This window comes from Chiloscyllium plagiosum, chromosome 19, assembly GCF_004010195.1.
Source record: "Chiloscyllium plagiosum isolate BGI_BamShark_2017 chromosome 19, ASM401019v2, whole genome shotgun sequence".
In the NCBI taxonomy this organism is placed as follows: Eukaryota; Metazoa; Chordata; class Chondrichthyes; order Orectolobiformes; family Hemiscylliidae; genus Chiloscyllium; species Chiloscyllium plagiosum.
In genome coordinates, this window is record NC_057728.1 from 11,982,539 (window position 1) to 12,000,767 (window position 18,229).

General features: G+C 38.5%; 1 protein-coding gene across 1 annotated transcript; it reads right to left on the reverse strand.

Moving 5' to 3' along the window:
• Positions 1-489: 489 nt before the first annotated feature.
• nampt1 (nicotinamide phosphoribosyltransferase 1) lies at positions 490-16,484 on the reverse strand. Its single transcript, XM_043709108.1, has 8 exons — positions 16,333-16,484; positions 15,993-16,151; positions 15,369-15,505; positions 14,048-14,273; positions 8,117-8,236; positions 6,653-6,793; positions 5,433-5,567; positions 490-3,392 (listed from the first exon to the last, which is right to left on the reverse strand). The coding sequence occupies exons 2-8, from the start codon at positions 16,068-16,070 to the stop codon at positions 3,282-3,284; spliced, it is 948 nt and encodes a 315-aa protein (XP_043565043.1). The 5' UTR covers positions 16,071-16,151; positions 16,333-16,484; the 3' UTR covers positions 490-3,281.
• Positions 16,485-18,229: the final 1,745 nt, after the last annotated feature.

Consider the following 18,229-nt stretch of genomic DNA (forward strand, 5'->3'; position numbering starts at 1 on the left):
CCATTGAATGAGATGCCAAATAACAGCTTGTAAAGTTCAAAGTTTGTGAGAAGATTTGTAGCTCGGGTGCTCGTTGTTGTGGTTCTGTTCGCTGAGCTGGGAATTTGTGTTGCAGACGTTTCGGAGGAAAGATCACAGAAGCGCTTCACAGGAGGCTCCCAAGCACTGAGGATGTCACCTAGACAGGGGACGAAACGTCTGCAACACAAATTCCCAGCTCGGCGAACAGAACCACAACAGCCTGTAAAGTTTGCAAGTGTTGTGAACGGCAAGTGCAACCTGGACAATCCAAATCATTAAGCTTGATTAAAATACATTTAATGTTTCTGCTATCAAAAATATATTTTTTCTATTAAATTTTACCTGAATTAAGATGGATGATTTCAGATATTTACAGAACATACTGCCCACACCAAATCAAATGCAAGTTGGGGTGGTACTAACAGCAAAAAGTCAGCGTTTTTAAACAATAAGATTGTCTAGATAGACTTTAAAGGGACAAACAAAATTTATAAGCTTCATCAAAAAATCTTCAGGTTCTTCAGCAATACACAACTGCAGACAAATTACAGACGTAGTAACATTGTTTTCTTATCTAAAAGCAGAGAGCATACATGGCTTTTACACAAAACCGTAGAAATTTATTTGAAATTCCTCAGACATAATATACACCATGGAAATCGTAGGAAATCAAAGAGCTCTCTTTCAAAAGGAGCTATACAGGACAAATTGACAACTCCAAATATAGGTATGGAGTAAGACACTATGGAATTGTACAGCAGTTGTTATACACTAGTGGAAGGGGAAATGCTCAACAGGATTCTAATGTTGCAACCAATATCCCAACCAAAATTTAAAACTATGGAAAACAGGTGTTCACAGAAGCCTACAAGAATTGCTGAAGGATAAGCAAGGAAGTATTTTGTAACATTCCATTTGAAAGCTTTGAAAGGTTCATTCAACCAATACTAAACTACCAACGTAAACCACTCCCAGTGAGAGATGTTCCTCAGTCAGGTGATAGTATGTTACTTTGTTAACTAACTCAAATTGTGATCAGCATCTGCTAGTTAATGCAATTAAAGATAACAAGGCTTGTATTAATAGTGCTACAACTCTTGAGGCATGTTGGGCCCACGGAAGTGTCTGAAATGAGACATTAATTAAATATTTGGCTGCTATGCTGGATGTTTTATTCATGACTATAACTGACATTCACTTCAATTCCTAGACAGCTTCGCCCAATAGTTATTCAGTTCTTGGATTTAGTTGAATCATGAATATTTGCACAACTTTCTAAAATCCATGATATAACTTTGAAATTATTGGCACATTGAAGTCATTCTTCAAAGTTACTTAATGGCAATAATTTATCTTCAAGTATCGACTCTAAAAATTCACTTCACATGTTAATTTATACATTAATTATTTGTATCTAGAGAGCAAAAGAATTTCTTTCAATTTGGTGTATTCCATGCTTGTGTCTTAGAAATGAAAAGCAGCCCAGTTTGGAAACAGAAACTGGCCACATAAGTCATGAAAACATTAAATAGTAGGTTGAGTATTAAACAAACTTACTTTTTTTTTTTAAAAAACTGTTCCACTGAATACCTGTCATTTTGCTTTCTCCAACATTTAATGCTCCCTGCCCCCACTGCTCTCGAACATCTGGGAAGTCCGCCCCCTGATTAAATGATGATCCCAGACTTACTTTGTTGATATTTCAAAGAGAAAATATTAACACATTCAAATTTAACAAAGCATTTAAAATTAAATCATTATGTCTGTAATTTATATCATAGTAACATTAATGTTCTTCCTGTTTCACACTTCCCACAGTGGGACAAAAACAAAATTCATGATATCTGGAAATGGCTTATTTTCATAACCTTGTCCTTAAAAAAAGTCTTCAAGCCATTTCAGCATAGGTATATGAACCAATATGTTCACTTTTCATGTTCAAAAAAAAAAAAAATTCCTATTGCATAGTCTAACAATCTGTTTTACTGTTTAGGTATATTGCTGTAGTGAGGAGTATCAAGAAACACAGTGTCATTGAAATTTGGGGACATGAAACAATGATAGAGCACAGGAAACATACATTTCATCTGTTGTAAACAGCAGTCCCAGGAAATTAATTTTCTACTGAAAACTACAACATGGTGTAATATAGAATTTAAAGGCCTAATCTTTCTTCTATTATAAAATTTATACTTTTATAACCTTCTCCCCTCATAGGAAGAGATGTTAGGTTCATTTCATTCTACTGGGATAACAATGTGTCTAATTTTCCCTTCCATTTCCAATTTCCAAATTTCACCGTTACATTGGCGTGGAAACATTTTCTTTTGGAAAAACTTTCTCAAATTTAAAATCATGCTAAAGAAAAAGGTAGAATAAACTTGGTATCTCAAGGAAAATATTCTTATCAAATTTGGAAATGTGAAATAGAAGGCTTAGCTCTATAAGTGCATCAAAATTAATTAATATTCTTGACAAACCACAGTCTTAAGAATAAGTTCATTTTTGATTGTTCCATTAAACCTCAAAGTTAGTTGTGCGATTAGACACCTCTTTCCTCAGTGTTTAATGTTCTATAAAAGCCGACATCTTTCAGCACACAACTAGTTCTATAAAAAAGTGCACTATTAACTACCTCGCCTCCACCCCCCCCAAATTCTAAACACACTCGTGTGCAGAGAAGGCTTTGTTCATCATAATACCAAATGGTTGTACTACTGCCATTACTGTTCATTCCTATTCAGCAAAACTGTCCCTACTTCCAAGCCAGAACAAAGTCTGGAACTATAAAATTGAAACCCCATTCATTAAAAGAAAAAAAAACTTAATAGGAAGATTGAAAAGGAGTTTGGAATATGTACACTAAAAATATATATTTAAATTAGTTCCAACATTGGCCAACAATTTTCTCTGTGAAGTAGATTATCCAGTTCAAACACATGACCAACATTTGCACGTCTTCATAATTTCTTGTTACCACTATTATACCCCACAATTTACATATTACAACACAAGCAGCAGCTGTTCAAAGCAACACAATGTTAAAATTTGTGTACAGCAGGCGTCAGTTAAAAATGCAAACTGCACTTGGATGATCAGGGTATGGGTGGACTTCATTTGCTGTTTTATATGTGACCATTATAAATTTTTTCAACTTCATAGGCAAATTTTAAAATCATGATATATACATCTGTGCATTGAACCCGCGACAGACTTGACTCCATTGTGTACATATATATATATTTGACATGAATTTGAATTTATTGAAGTTCTCCACATTTACTCATCTTCAGCTGAGCATTTTCCCTCACTTCATCAAAAGTATAAGCCTTTATAACTTTGCCATTCTTGAAAACTGTATGCAGAAGATCCTGTAAAAAAAAAATGTAAAATTTAAATACAACTGCAACAGATTTAATGTCAAGACAAAAAGCTGACATGGCGCCATTTATTGGACAAGACAATGAACTGCACCCTGCCTTCCTTCTCAGGTGAACGGAAAAGATCGCATGACAACGGTATTTCAAAGAGCAACTCCAGCCAATTCTTATCCCTCAAATAACATCTGGAAGACAAATCATCTAGTTATTGTACATCAACAAGACGCACTGCAAAAATTCAAAGATCCTCAGACAGCACCTTCCAAATCCACGATCACTTCCATCTAGAAGCAGAAGGGGACCAGATACATGGGACACCACCACCTACAAGTTCACCTCCAAACCACACACTGACTTGGAAATATATCAGTTCCTGGGTAAAAATCCTAGAATTCCTCCTTAAGGGCAGGTGGACTGTAGGGGTTCAAGGTGGCAGCTCACCACCACCTTCAAGGGCAACTAAGAATGGACAATAAATGCTGGCCAGCCAGCAACATTCATATCCTACAAATTAATTTTTTAAAAATCCGAATGTGGGAACCTTCATTGCTCCTGCTGGCTGCTACATTTCTTATACTGTAACAGAGATTGCACTTTAAAGCATTTTATTGCCTGAAAATGCTCTGGCACTTCCAATCAGTCCCTTTTCCTTCATTAGAGTACAGTAACTCAAAACAGACGTTAGCAAAAAGATAGCAAGAGAACAGGAACTAGATTGCATAAAGTACAAGGCTTTCATATCAAATGGATAGCATAACACTGATTTTTTTAAAAAAAAGAAAAGCATTAATGATTAGAACAGCCAGTCTAGATAGACAGCAGATTCACTCACTCAGTCCTGCTTTTCAATAATGTGGCTTGACTCAAATCACATTAGAGGTAGGTTGTATTTTAACTTTTGCCTCTGATGTGTGTTCTCAGTTACAACTAAAAGCTTGAGGTTGTCAGTAATTGCATATTTAAAAAGATCTTATTTAAATACGGAATATTTCATATTATAGTTGGACAAAAGCAGAGGCAAAGACAGAGAGAGAATACGACAGTTAGGGTGAGAAAAGGGATGGATGATAGTCTGCCAAAAAAGAAAAAAAAACTAAATTAGTGGGGACTGCAAATAGTTTAAGTAAACATTTTCATCTACTTAAGGTTCCCATTAACAGCTTTTCTTTCTTCCCAGCAGACTCCAATTGTTGCTTGCGCGCTCTCTCTCCCCAACACCCCCCCAGCTCTGCCTATCTGCTCAATATCCGTCTCTCCCCTACCCCAATACAGTTCAACCTTCTTATTTCACACTTTCCTCATCTTTTCCCTGAAAAAAAGCATTAGCACAGCAATTCACAAAGCCCCTCTTGCTGCTTTTTTGCAAGCTGACTGAGACATTGTTCCCCTTTACTATTTGGGAATCTGTTAAATAATATAGATCCTTAGTACAGCAAGAGCTAGCTATTTCTGCCTTTTTCCACCTCCATCCCCCCGCCCACTTAATAATGCCAGCAAATGCCTGTAAAGCCAACCCTGTGCCTATACTGAAAGTTAACAAAGTAACACAGCCAATGTAAATATCACATGTTCTTTTAAACCTGCTCTTTGCATCACTCCCTGTTTTTTCTAACCACATTCTCTGCTGCATCATTTGTAACAAGTCATATGTTCCTCACAATGCTGACTGCATATTCACACTTGTATGCACGTAACATAACCTTTACGTGCACAGTGCTCGAGAAATATTATTTTTATTTATACTATTTTGTTGACATATTCTGCTGGAGGAAAGTCTATGCTGTTTGATAGAAGAACTTTGATACAGTTCAAGGTTCAGACATATGCTTTAAAACAAGAACCCAGGGTACAGTACTGGATTGCTTTTCTTGTGGATTAAAACTTTCGTTATAATACTGAACTGGGGAGAAAGAGTAAAATTCCACAAATGTTAACAATTTGTTCTAATCAAATGAATTTACCTCAGCACTATTATGTTCAACTTTCCATGTTTTTGTGATAATAGAAAAATTAAATTCAAAGTTTACTTACAGGACCATTTTCTTCCAGTTCTCCTTTACCCTCTTCAAGTGTGACATAATGCCCTGCAGGAGTACAATGCAAAGATAGACGTCCTTTCTTGGATCGCTTGTTTGGATCCATGACTGGATCTTTGAAAACATTTACCTGAAAATGAGAAAGGTCAATCTATATATGTACAAATTACAATTCTTAACATGAACGAAAAAGCATCTGTTATTATGAAAGCACCCACACAAATATAGAGATAAATTCATGATGTCAAGTCACACTAGGATTAGCAAGGTTCCAGGTTCATAACTGCTAACCGGTGATTACCAGTGGAAAGCGCATTGATGAATAACAGTTTGCCAGCACTCAGTATCTGTTCTCATATTGAAGAAAGGCAATGTACTGATGCCATTTTAATCATAATATGCAAGCATTAGCTGTGGAGTACAGCAGTGAATCCATAAAAAGAATTAGAAAGTTACTTCAAAAGGGGAATATTAAAAAGGACTTGTAAAGTGGGGAACGGTTAGCTTATATTAGGAGTCACAGATAAGATAAAACTGGCAGAAATGACTATGTATGGTTACACAAGACGTATCTAGTTATACTGTTGCTTGTCAAAAGAAGTGTGTAAAGTCTAAAGTTTCATACTACAGATGCACAATCCTTTATCAGAAAGGCTTGGGACCAACTGGTTTTCAGAATTCAGAATTTTTCGAATTTCCAAATAAGTGAGTTTGATTGTGAAATTTTTAAAAAAAAATCTTAAGGATTAGAGTTAGAGTTACTGAGTAAAACAGGGCCTCGAAACAGCATCAAGGCCTGCCGGTGCTGGGCCATGCCCCTCACGTCGTATCCAAGTGACACGCACCGAGTGGGTGTGACTGGGTTAATTGTTTACATGCCAAACAACCTTGTTAATGAGAAAGAAAAACTTCACAAAAACCTTCGTACTTGAGCTTTTTGGATTTCGGATAAAGGGTTGTCTACCTGTACAGGATTGAAGTATGTGATCTGAGCTGAGAACTCAAAAGGATTTGGAGGCCAAAATGAGCATTAAACGTATTGGCCTACTTAAAATTATTCTGGAATTCAGCTCAAACAAGTTTATACATTCATGCCCTTAGTTAATCATTTACATATTGGATACTGAGACATAACATTCAATATCAAACCTAAAATCATTTCTCTACCCAAATCTAGAATGATTTCATGTACAATTCAACAAAAGCATTACATACCCCAAGTCCATTGGTTACGACATAACTACATTTGAACGAACAGTTCAGGAGATCTCTGGTCATTTTCTGCAACAAAGCACCACCAGATCCAAAGGTAATGTTCTCAATGCTCCACTTATGTGCTTTCATTCCCTGTACGATCTGAAAAACAACATACACTACTTCTTGAATTGCTCACGGATAGCCCCATAAATATAGCTACTGATGAAATCTGCATGTCTTAGTTCATTTTTCAGTAACAATCCTCTACTGACTCCATAGATAAAATCTCTGTCCTTGACTGAATCTGTGTTGCAGTGGTAGTGTTCCTACCTCTGGGCCAAGAGGCACAAATTGAAATCCCACCTACTCCAGATTTATGCCATAATATCTGAACAGGTTGATTACAGATATCTGGATGCATCTGTTTTTTTTTTACAACTAAGCAGACTTCCTTTCCAATTTAATCAAAAACACTCCGATTTAAGACAGACATTCTTCAAAATACCTTTACCGTTTGAACTCGTGTCAGAGTATCTCATTTCTATGGTTTAACTCTGGATTTACTATTATTTCAGTACTATATGCAATTCATATCTATAACAGCCACAATGCCAGCACTTTAATATCTACCCACTACAACCACCAAAACTGGGCATGGTATTCAAGGCATATCCAGACCAATTCCCTGCATAGTTTAATCTATGTTTATTTTGATTTAGAGTCTCTGCTTTGAATATGTACAGCCACTGGCATGTCACAATTTTCTTGTCCAGGAAATAATTTTATTTAAATTGTACAAAAATAGTGGATAGAACACAGAAATTGAACAGAAATAGAGCAGGGGTGGGTCCGTCAGCTTTTGAGCCTGGCCTGCCATTCAATAGGATCATGGCTGATCATCCAACTCAGTACCTTGCTCCCGCTTTTCTCCCAATACTATTCGACTCCTTTGGTCCCAACAACTGTATCTAATCCACTCATGAAAACCCAATCAATACCTTGGTCTCAACCAATTCCTGTGACAGAGAATGCCTAAATTGATAGATAAATACAATAAGGTGTTGAAAAGGAGTTTAAAAACATCCACAAAGTTCAATGCACCGATCATTACTTGCCAGCTTATACTGGCTCCTACCCTCCGGTTTAAGAGGAGTGTTTAAAGTTGTTCAATGGTTTCACTCAAGTGTTATTATAACTACCTGAACTTAACTGCAACAAATTCTGTTCTACTAACTCAGATGCCTTCCACAATGCTAGCCATAAATTCTCTCCAGTTTCGTCTCAAGGTTCTCCTTAAAACCATTCCAGCTTTTTGGTCATCCCTTCTAACATTGATTTGTGAAAAAGACATGCTGTTGTAGTTCACTTAGCTTTAAATGGTGATCTTCAAGCAGTTTAGCTCAGAACAGTCAGTTATCAAGGCGTTTTGAGAAAAAAAAAATCTAGTGCTAGCAATTATTTTGCTAGACTATGGACTCTTACCTCTTGCAGAGTGTTTATATCCACACCATCTCCCTGAATAATTCTCAAGAAAGGAGGAAGCACCTTATAACCTTTCGGGTTCTCCGTTGGTGGAAATTTCTTTCCCAGGATTTCAAGAACCTGTTCATCAGAGCATGGACATTTTAATAATTCTGCAACACAAAGTCAAGGCTTACTTCTCCCCAATCCAGCTTGAACAAGGCAGTGTGCAAACAGATCAGAGAGAAAATTTGCATCCGAGATAGAATCCAGCAAAGAATAATGACATTCAAAAAGCTCTCCTAGTCTGCTTACACTGTCTGACACACCTCAATCCAGATCAGAGTTGGCAAGCTAGCTACCATGACGCCAGCACCTGACAACATTCATCCCTAGTCTCAGCATAAACAATTCTCATGAAGGGTACATATCCTGTGGCAGAATTGTTTTTGAAAAATCACAGTGCGAAAAGGAGACCATTTGGCTGATCATGTCTACATGAACTCTCCAAATGAGCATCATGCATTAGGGCCATTCTCTCATGCTTTCCCTGTAATACTGCAAATGATGTCAATTTATAATTGAAAGCCCTCTTGACTCATTTCTAGGCAGTAGATTCCAGACCTGAATCACTTGTTCACTTCTAATTTTGTCCTCCCGATCTAGTTTAACGTTACTCCACATGGTTTTGAGCAGCTCTATCAAGTCTACACTCAGCTTTTTCCTCGGCTAGAATTGAGTCAGAACTGAAGTGTCTCATTCCTGGAACCATTCTTGTATATTGCTTCTGCACTCTCCCCAATGCATTCACAAAAAAAGGTTTAGAGGGATATGGGCCAGGTGTAGGGAAGCGGGTCGGGATGAATGAGTTGATTGGAATGTTCTGTTTCTGGGCTGCATGACTAATTGTGCATGACACTCCAGCGGAGGTCCACTAGTGTCTCATACAAGTTCAGCAAAACTTATCATAGCATAGAATACAGGAGTTGAGAAAGTCCAGAATACTGCATGGTTTGTTGCCTGCTCTCTCCATCTATCCAGCCACTTTTATGTGCATATGCACATATATACCCAGATTACTCTGCTCCAGCATCTCTTGAAGAATCCTACCCTTTATGTTGTATTGACTGTTCATGTATCATGTCACTTCTTCACAAAGAACTTCACTTGCCATCTACCTGCCCAGTCTATCAACTTGCCAAGTAATTTTGAACTCCACTGTCCTTCTTACAGTTTGAAAAAAGTTTCCTAGCCCCACCTTCACATTGAGAATATATTCTTTATAGTGATGCGTGGTACTATCACCATGCTAAATGGGACAAGGTTTCAAACAGATCTAGCAACTCAAGACTGTGTGCCATCAACAGAATGATACTCCAACACAACCTGCAACCACAATGCTTGGCACATCTCCCACTCAATCATTACCATCAAGCCAGGGCATCAACCCTGGTTTAATGGAGAGTGTAGAATGGCATGCAGGAGCATCACCAAGCACACCTAAAAATGAGGTGTCAACTTGGCAAAGCTACCATACAGACTAACCTAAGGCAAACAACATAAGCAGCAACTGATAAACTGAACTAAGTGATCTCACAGCTAATGGATCAAATTCAAGTTCTGCAGTCCTGCCATATCTCCTAGTGAACAGCAGGAGGAAGCAGCTACACAAATATCTGCATCTTCAATGATGGGGGAGTTCAACACATCAGTGCAAACTTTAACTGAAAACAACAAATGTTGGAGATCACAGGAGGTCAAGCAGCATCCATGGAGAGACAGCAAGATAACAGAATCTAGATGACTCTTCATCAGAGATAAAATGAAGTTTTATTTTGGGGGGAGTGGGGGGTGTAGGGAGCTGATGGTGAAATGATGTTAGCAGTTTACATTAAGTGGTCAAGATGTGAGAACAGCAGAAGTTAAAGCTGAAGTATTCATCTTGGCCTCCTCCAATGGCTCCCAGTATCACAGATATCAGTCTCCAGAAAATTTGATTCACTCCATGTGATATCAAGTAGTGGTTAGCCTTTGCAGTATTATGTGCAACTATGAGCCCTGACAACCTTCTGGCAACACTACTGACAATTTGTTTGAGCTTGCGGTTCCAGTACAGTTATAATACTGGCATCTACCCACATGAAAAATTGGACTGGTATGTTCTGTACACAGAGCAGGTCAAATCCAATTACCAGCTCGTCAGTCAGTAAAGTGTTGGAAGACGTCATAAGTGCTGTCAAACAGCACCACTCATTATTAACCTGCTCATTGGTAATCAGTTTGATTCTGCCAGAGCCACTTATCTCCTTACAGCCTTCGTTCAACCATAGACAAAAAGATGAATTCCAGAGACAAGGAGAAAGTGACAGCCCTCAACATCAAGGCTGCATTTGATGGAGCCCAAGCAAAACCGGAACAAATTCATATTTGAGGCAAATGGCAATCTTTGAAACAAATAGTCAGGAATATTGCTGGAATGTTGTCCACTGGTTGGAGTCATATTTGGCACATAAGATGATGGAGGTCAGTCATCTCAGCTCCAAGACATCTCTGCAGGAGTTCCTCCGGTTAGCGTCTAAGGCCCAACCATCCTCAGCTACTTCAATGACCTTCCTGCCATAAAGTCAGAAGTGGGGATGCTTGCCAATGATTGCACAACGTTCAATACCATTCCTGACTCCTCAGACACTGAAACAGTCCATGTTCAAATGCAACAAGATTTGGATAATATCCAGGCTTGGGCTGACAAGTGGCCAATAACATTTGCACCACTAGGCTATGACCTTCACCCATAATAGATGATTTAAGCACAGGCCCTCAACTTTTAATTGTGCACTGACAAAGTTCGGGGGGGGGACATCATGTCACCATCTAGAAACATCCACTTCCTCCACCAACAATACTCAGTACACACTGCTGCTACTATCTACAAAGGTTACAAGGTGCATTGGTGAATTTCTGCAAAGATCTTAGAGATAGGCAACAACTGCTGGAGAGCCAGTGACACTCACATCCCACAAGTGAATAAAATAAAAACAAAGCTACCAACTGGCTTCTGCAAATCTCCAGCACAAGCCTTCAGCCAGGTGAAGATTCATGAACCATTACATTTGAGACTACCATTCAATTTTGTGTTACTGCCCCTTCTATTCTAAGCTAAGCTATAATTACCTTCATTGTTGTGGTTTTGTTCGCCGAGCTGGGAGTGTGTTGCAGACGTTTCATCCACTGTCTAGGTGACATCCTCAGTGCTTGGGAGCCTCCCGTGAAGCGCTTCGGTGTGATGTTTCCTTCAGCATTTATAGTGGTTCATCTCTGCCGCTTTCGGTTGTCAGTTCCAGCTGTCTGCTGCAGTGGCTGGTATATTGGGTCCAGGTCGATTTGTTTGTTGATAGAATCTGTGGATGAGTGCCATGCCTCTAGGAATTCCCTGGCTGTTCTGTTTGATTTATCCTATATTAGTAGTGTTGTCCCAGTCGAACTCATGTTGCTTGTCATCCGCATGCGTGGCTACTAAGGATAGCTGGTTGTGTCGTTTCGTGGTGAGTTGGTGTTCATGGATACAGATCATTAGCTGTCTTCCTGTTTGTCCTATGTAATGTTTTGTGCAGTCCTTGCATGGGATTTGGTATACCACGTTGGTTTTGCTCATGCTGGGTATCGGGTCCTTCGCCCTGGTGAGATGTTGTCTGAGAGTGGCTGTTGGTTTGTGTGCTGTTAGGAGTGCTAGTGGTCGTAGTAGTCTGGCTGTCAGTTCAGAAATGTTCTTGACGTATGGTAACGTGGCTAGTCCTTTGGGTTGTGACATCTCCTCATTCCGTTGTCTTTCCCTTAGGCATCTGTTGATGAATTTGCGGGGTATCCGTTTTTGGCGAATACATTGTAGAGGTGTTCTTCTTCCTCTTTTTGCAGTTCTGGTGTGCTGCAGTGTGTTGTGGCCCTTTTGAACAGTGTCTTGATGCAACTTCTTGTGTGTGTGTTGGGGTGGTTGCTTTCATAGTTCAGGACTTGGTCTGTGTGTGTGTGGTTTTCCTGTAGCACCGAGGATGTCACCTAGACAGGGAACAAAACATCTGCAACACAAATTCCCAGCTCGGCGAACAGAACCTCAACAACAACGAGCACCCGAGCTACAAATCTTCTCACAAACTTTGAATAATCACCTTCAGCAAACCACTGTTCAGAATCCCTCATTCAGCCCATACAGTCTCCACTGACTCAGATTCCACAGACAGTTGCCCAAGGCTGGAATCAAACCGGAGTCCCTGATGCTGTGAGACAGCAGTGCCACTGTGCCACCCCACCTACATCTTTTTAAGTTTGCTCAAAAGAACTTCAACATATTAGTTACACATGATTTACTCTCATTAAAAACCAAAGCAGTCTCTTCTCAATTATTTCAAAATTTATCCAAATGGCCATTACTTTTATCCCAAATTACTATTTTTAGAACCTTTGCAGGGTTCCACATTAATTACTGGGCTTGTCTTTAAAAAGAATGCAATGTTTGCAATTCTGCACCTCTCTGACACCAGCCCCATGTCTCAGGAAGACGAGGATCATTGCCAGTATCTCTGCAATTTCCAATCTTACTTTCTTCAATAAACTCTAACCAGCAATAGCTTATCCAATACTTTCTCATGAATTTTGAACTGAGTACTTTGTTTTCTACTGTCCCATAGCCTTGGTAAAATCTGCATTTTTGGTAAAGACAGATACAAGATACTCATTTAGCCGAGAGGTGGTTTACTGGGATATCCGCCAGTAAGGAGGGATTGTCTGATGAGCAAAGGTTAAACAGGTTGTGAATTTAGAAGAATGATAGGTGGTCTCATTGAAACATAGGATAAATTTTTCAGAGGATGTTTCCTCTCATTGCAGACTCTCGGGCATAGTCTCAGAATTAAAAACCACCAATTTAAGATGGAGATAGGAATACATTTCTTCTCTCAGAGAGTAGTCTTTCTTTGGAACACTCTGCATCAGAGCTGCAGAAGCAGAGTCCTTGTGTATATGGAGATAGATTGATTCTTGATCAGTAGGGGAATCAAGGTTATGGGAAATGCAGGAGCGTGGATGCGAGGAATGTCCAATCAGCCAGGATCCCATTGAATGGGACAACAAGCTTGAGAGTCAAATGGCCTACTTCTGTTCCTATTTCTCATGATCTTACCTTAGCCGTGCCTTCTACATTCTTCAGTAAAACTCTGATCCCAACTTTTCCTTTTAACCACCGGTTCACTTTACCTGCCGACAGAAAACTCCGGAATTCCTCTATTTTAGAGATTTTTTCTTCCCTCTCTCTCTCTCCACGCACCCCCCCCCTTCAATTATTTTGCAGGTTTGCTTCTGAACACTTGCTAAGAGTTGGTGGTACGTGGTACATGCAAAGCAAAGTAACTGCATTCTTGTCTGCAAACTTGATCCAAAATTGATTCTGTCCTTGAACTCAACAATCATCCTCTTTCTCCAGCACTGCAATGTTCTCCTTAATGACAGTCACCACTCCTCCTTTCCTATCTTTTTGATATTTTCCATTCAAACCTCACATGGAGTTCGTAAATGTGTCCTTCTAAGTTAGTCTAGTAAAGCTTTGCAAATAATGTTATTACGTTTCACTATGTAGGCAAGATCAGGACAAGCATGGAAGATAACTAGTAGACTATCAGCCTGACTTCAGTGGGAGGTATTTAGTTTAGAACGTTTAGCTTTCAAAATCAGTTGCAATTGGAACTAACTACACAGTTGGAAGGATCAGGTCATCTGAGCTACTGAAAACTTGATTTAATTCTTTGACAGTAAGCACCAAATATAAGCTATGAATTAGAATTAAGTATACATAACACTTTCTTTCACCAGTCCAAATGTATTAAACTTGGAAATGCACAACAGCTCTGTTGTCAGGGGAGACGATAAATGGTGCTCTATACTTTTAAAGAACAAACAGTTTACCTGTAAAACTGTATCAAGTGGATTTCCTGAATCTGGTCGTATAATAAGTGGAGCTTCAGGACTCCGTAACTCTATCAAATGTCTCAAGTCCTCACCCCAGATTTTTTCACAAGCATTATAAATGTCGTAACTATCACTGACGATTGATACCGGCACAGTGGAAAACTTCTTCATAATGTGTTCAAAGGCATCTTTTTCACAGTCTTTTCCCCAAGCTGTAATTGTACTGCTCAAAAAAAAATGATGAAATTAAGAAACTATTCAAGTAGTAATTCAAATGACAAGTCAAAATAAAATTGCAAACTGCTATAATTGTACAAACGTTCTAAGTTCAAAACTACCAGAATTAAGTCAACAAAGCTTGTCAAAACTATAAGGAAAACAAAATAAGAACCAAAAGAACAGCAGATGCTGTAAATCAGAAAGAAAAATATAAGTTGTTGGAAAAGCTCAGCAGGTCTGGCAGCATCTGTGAAGAGAAATAAATTAAACATTTTGGATCTGGAGACCCTTCCTCAGAGATGATAATAGCTAGGAAAATGTTGGTTTAGGAGGGTAGGGTGGAGGAGGGGGGTAAGGAATAAATGATAGGTGAGGATAGAGCCCAAACAAACAGAGAGAAGAACAGTTGGACAGGCAAAGTAGTCGATAACAATGTGGCTGGGGGAGGGGGAGAACAACTAGCTGTTAATGGAGACTGTTAGCGGCTAACAATAGGTAAGGTGTAAGGGCAGACTGTCAGGTAACAAGGTCTGGTGAGAGTGTGGGGTCAGGGATTATGACATGGAGGAGTTCAGGCCCTAAAATTATTGAATTTAATATTGAGTCCAGAAGCAGAGCAGATTGCCAATTGTAGAGATGACATTGTGAGCAGCGAATGCATTGACTAGATTGTGAGAAATGCACAAAGTGCTACAATGCCAATGTTCAATATCCTCAGAAACATGCGTTCCAAAACAAAAGGCAGAGTTAAAATCATATTTTATTTTGCAGAGAAGTAAAACAAACCTTTTTCTATCAGAATGTAAAATGAGAACCAAGAACAGGAGTCTTTAATCTTTAAACCACTCTTTAAACTAAAAATAAACATTAAGTAAAAAGGAGACTTAATAGGTGAGTGACATTTAAAGATTCAATTGATAAGGTAAGGTGTCCACAAGTGATCACAATACTTGATTTATGCATCAAATTAAGTGGAGGGCAATATCTTAGCATTCCTCTTACTTTAGGATGTTCCTCAGACCATTTGGCTGAACTTTGCAGCTTTACAATTAGGAACCTACATTTCAAAACTCTGAAGTTAAACTAGGAAAGCATTTACCTGTGTTCTGCTGCTGGTACTGAAAATCCTGGCACAGGATCCTTCGTTCCATAATATTTCTTGATGACTGTGATTCCTGCAACTGTGTCTGTTCCTTTGAAGTTTACTAGATGGGAAGATGCCCCTATTCCTGCCGTCTAAAGGAGATCTTAAATTATGACATGCAGTTGATTAAATTGAGCTGAATAAAATTGTCAGTTTTGTTATATTTATCTATTTACAAAAATAGATTATTGCATCATAGTTTAACATATTATAGGAACCTAATTATTATACTTAATTCAGTAAAGTTAACCCTTATCCCCAAAGTGCACGTCTTGGTCATGCAATCTTTCCAACAGTAGTAAGGTAGGAAATTATAATTTCTTCCGGGAAAAGACTTTTGATCTCAACCATGCACCTTCTTATGCCAATATACCAGACATAATCTGGGATTGAAAGCAATGTGCAAACAAGACTGCGTCCACTTCACCAATCCACTTTCTTGGAGACAAGAAATAAATTTTCTTGAACTTAATACCTCTATTTGCTAATATGGCTTACAACTTAGCCAAGTCATTGTGTTTTCTCCAGTTAAACGTCAACTGGTAAAAACACATGATTGTAACTGCACACAGTCCTTACCTCTTGCGATGAGACCCCTCTGTAACCAAAGTCATGAAGCTTGTATTCCAGACCATTTAAATTACCAGCAGTCTCCATCAGGTACTTAGCTAAAATTTTCTTTTGCTCTCTGGAATTTGTGGCCACAGAGATTGGATACCAAGTCTGAACAAGGCTGGTCTGGAAAGCAAAATAAGAAAAAAAAAAGTAATTCCAGTGTGATTGTTTCCACCCCACATTACTACAACATGCATATGTCAAAAGCGCAGGATGTGTTTGGGGAGATTGCATAAAATGTGATGAGCTAGAATATTCTGCAAATATTTACCTACACTCCATACAGACAAAAGTATACACATACCTCAACCCAGTTGGTTAGCCAATAGCACTCTGGATCTGTATTTTCAACTGTAAAGAGAACATTTCCCCGAGGAATGACACTTCCTTCAGGAACAGCCTTTATTTCTATTGGAAGGTGACCATCATGTTGCTAGAGTGGAGAATCAAAGTTCAAAAATTGTAATTAAAAAATGCTGACTTAAGAAACAGGACATTAACATATTTGAGTTTTTCATATGAAAAATAGAAACTATCCAAATTCTCCCACTATCCACATCTGCTTTACTATATCAAGGCCTCCAACCCATTTGCTGATCTAGGGAAGGCAAGTAACAAATCTTTATAGTTAAATATTCAAAATTTCACAACATTCAAAGGACAGGGTAAAAAAAAACTTCTGATACAAGCCTTCAGTCCTAGTCAGAAGAAATGATATTAATAGATCTTGCAGCAATGTAAAAAAAAATTAACTGGCCTATATCATCAAGACATCTGTGTATTTTTAAAAAGGAGCAGGAGAGTAGAAAGAAAGCAAAGCAAAATCATTTTATTTAAGTATTAACATTATGCAAAATATCACACTGTGCAGAAGGCAAAGATTCTAAGACAAGAGGATATTCACATCAAACATGTGCACAATAAAATAATGTTTTTTTTGGCTGGATCTCACCATTGTTATTTTGGCCAGAGTCCCAAAAGAAGCTGGCCCAATCTTTGTCAGATATGGCATTTTCAAATTATGAATATTACAACCTTGCTATTTAAAAAGAGCACACTAATCTTCAGCATCTCTTTGAAAGGGAAAGGAATGCAAGGTAACCAAGCTCGGGTGGAGGTGGAGATGGGAGGGGTTGGTGGGTTTAGAAAGTGGTTTTCGAATGATAGCTGCCCACTTCACTTTATGGTAGGTCTCTGTGGAATTTTATATTGAAAAACAAGATTGCAACATAAAAAAAGTTCTACTTTTTTTAAATATCAGAAAAAAGGTTTTGTACACTTTCTTCATGGGTATATTTTCTTTGAACTTTTCACAAACTCATCTCAAGGGGAGCTGATAGATGCAGTTAACTTTGGAACATTTACTGATCAATACAACTCTTAAAATGATTGACCTCTTAGTCTGTGGCCAGGTGTTCTAGATTCGCAGCCTACACTTTACCGCGCCTTCACAACCTTGTATATTTCAATTAGATTTCCTCTCATTCTAAACTCCAATGAATAGCTGTCCAATTTACTCAGCCTTCCTTAATAAGGCAACCTTGTCAATCTAGAGCCCAAAGCGAAGGAACTGTTGTTGTACCACCAACAATATGGTTACACTCTTCCTTAAATATGGAAACCAAACCTCCAAATGTGGTCTTACCAAAACTTTGTACAATACAATCATGCCTTTCTTTATCTGGTCCTTTATTGCAAGGGGATTGGAGTGCATGCATTTTCTTCCCCTGTTGTACGCTATACCTTTATGCTCAAGTTGTGTTCCTTGTACAAGTACACTTAAGTCTCTCAACATCCAAAAGTATTACATCATTTAAAAGATGCTTTTCTAACCCTATCAAATTGAATAACATTACATTTCCCCAACAGTAGGCTCCAACAGGCACCTTTGTTAACTATTCACTTAACCTAACTCCATCTCTCTCAAGCATCAGGCTGACCTCCTTATAGCTTACAAGTCAGCATTGGTAAGTAAACACAGACAGATAGATAGTAATATGTCTACATGATTGATATAGATAAGATCAACACTGGGATCTTGCTAGCACCACATTCCTAAATTCCTTATTCATGTTAATCTATTACACAACTTCACAAACTCCATTTTGCATGCCTGCCTTTTGGGTAGCACTTCATCAAATGCCTTTTGAATATCCAAGAATACTACATTTACCTGCTTACCTTGATCTTGCCCTACGAAA

Bases quoted from the DNA above. Each gene is read 5' to 3' on its own strand.
- nampt1 (XM_043709108.1), bottom strand. From the start codon at position 16,070: ATGGAGACTGCTGGTAATTTAAATGGTCTGGAATACAAGCTTCATGAC. The intron at 14,274-15,368 runs GTAAATGCTTTC...TTTTTTGAGCAG, and splicing joins GTACCAGCAGCAGAACACAG to TACAATTACAGCTTGGGGAA. The intron at 6,794-8,116 runs GTAAGAGTCCAT...GTTGTTTTTCAG, and splicing joins ATATAAACACTCTGCAAGAG to ATCGTACAGGGAATGAAAGC.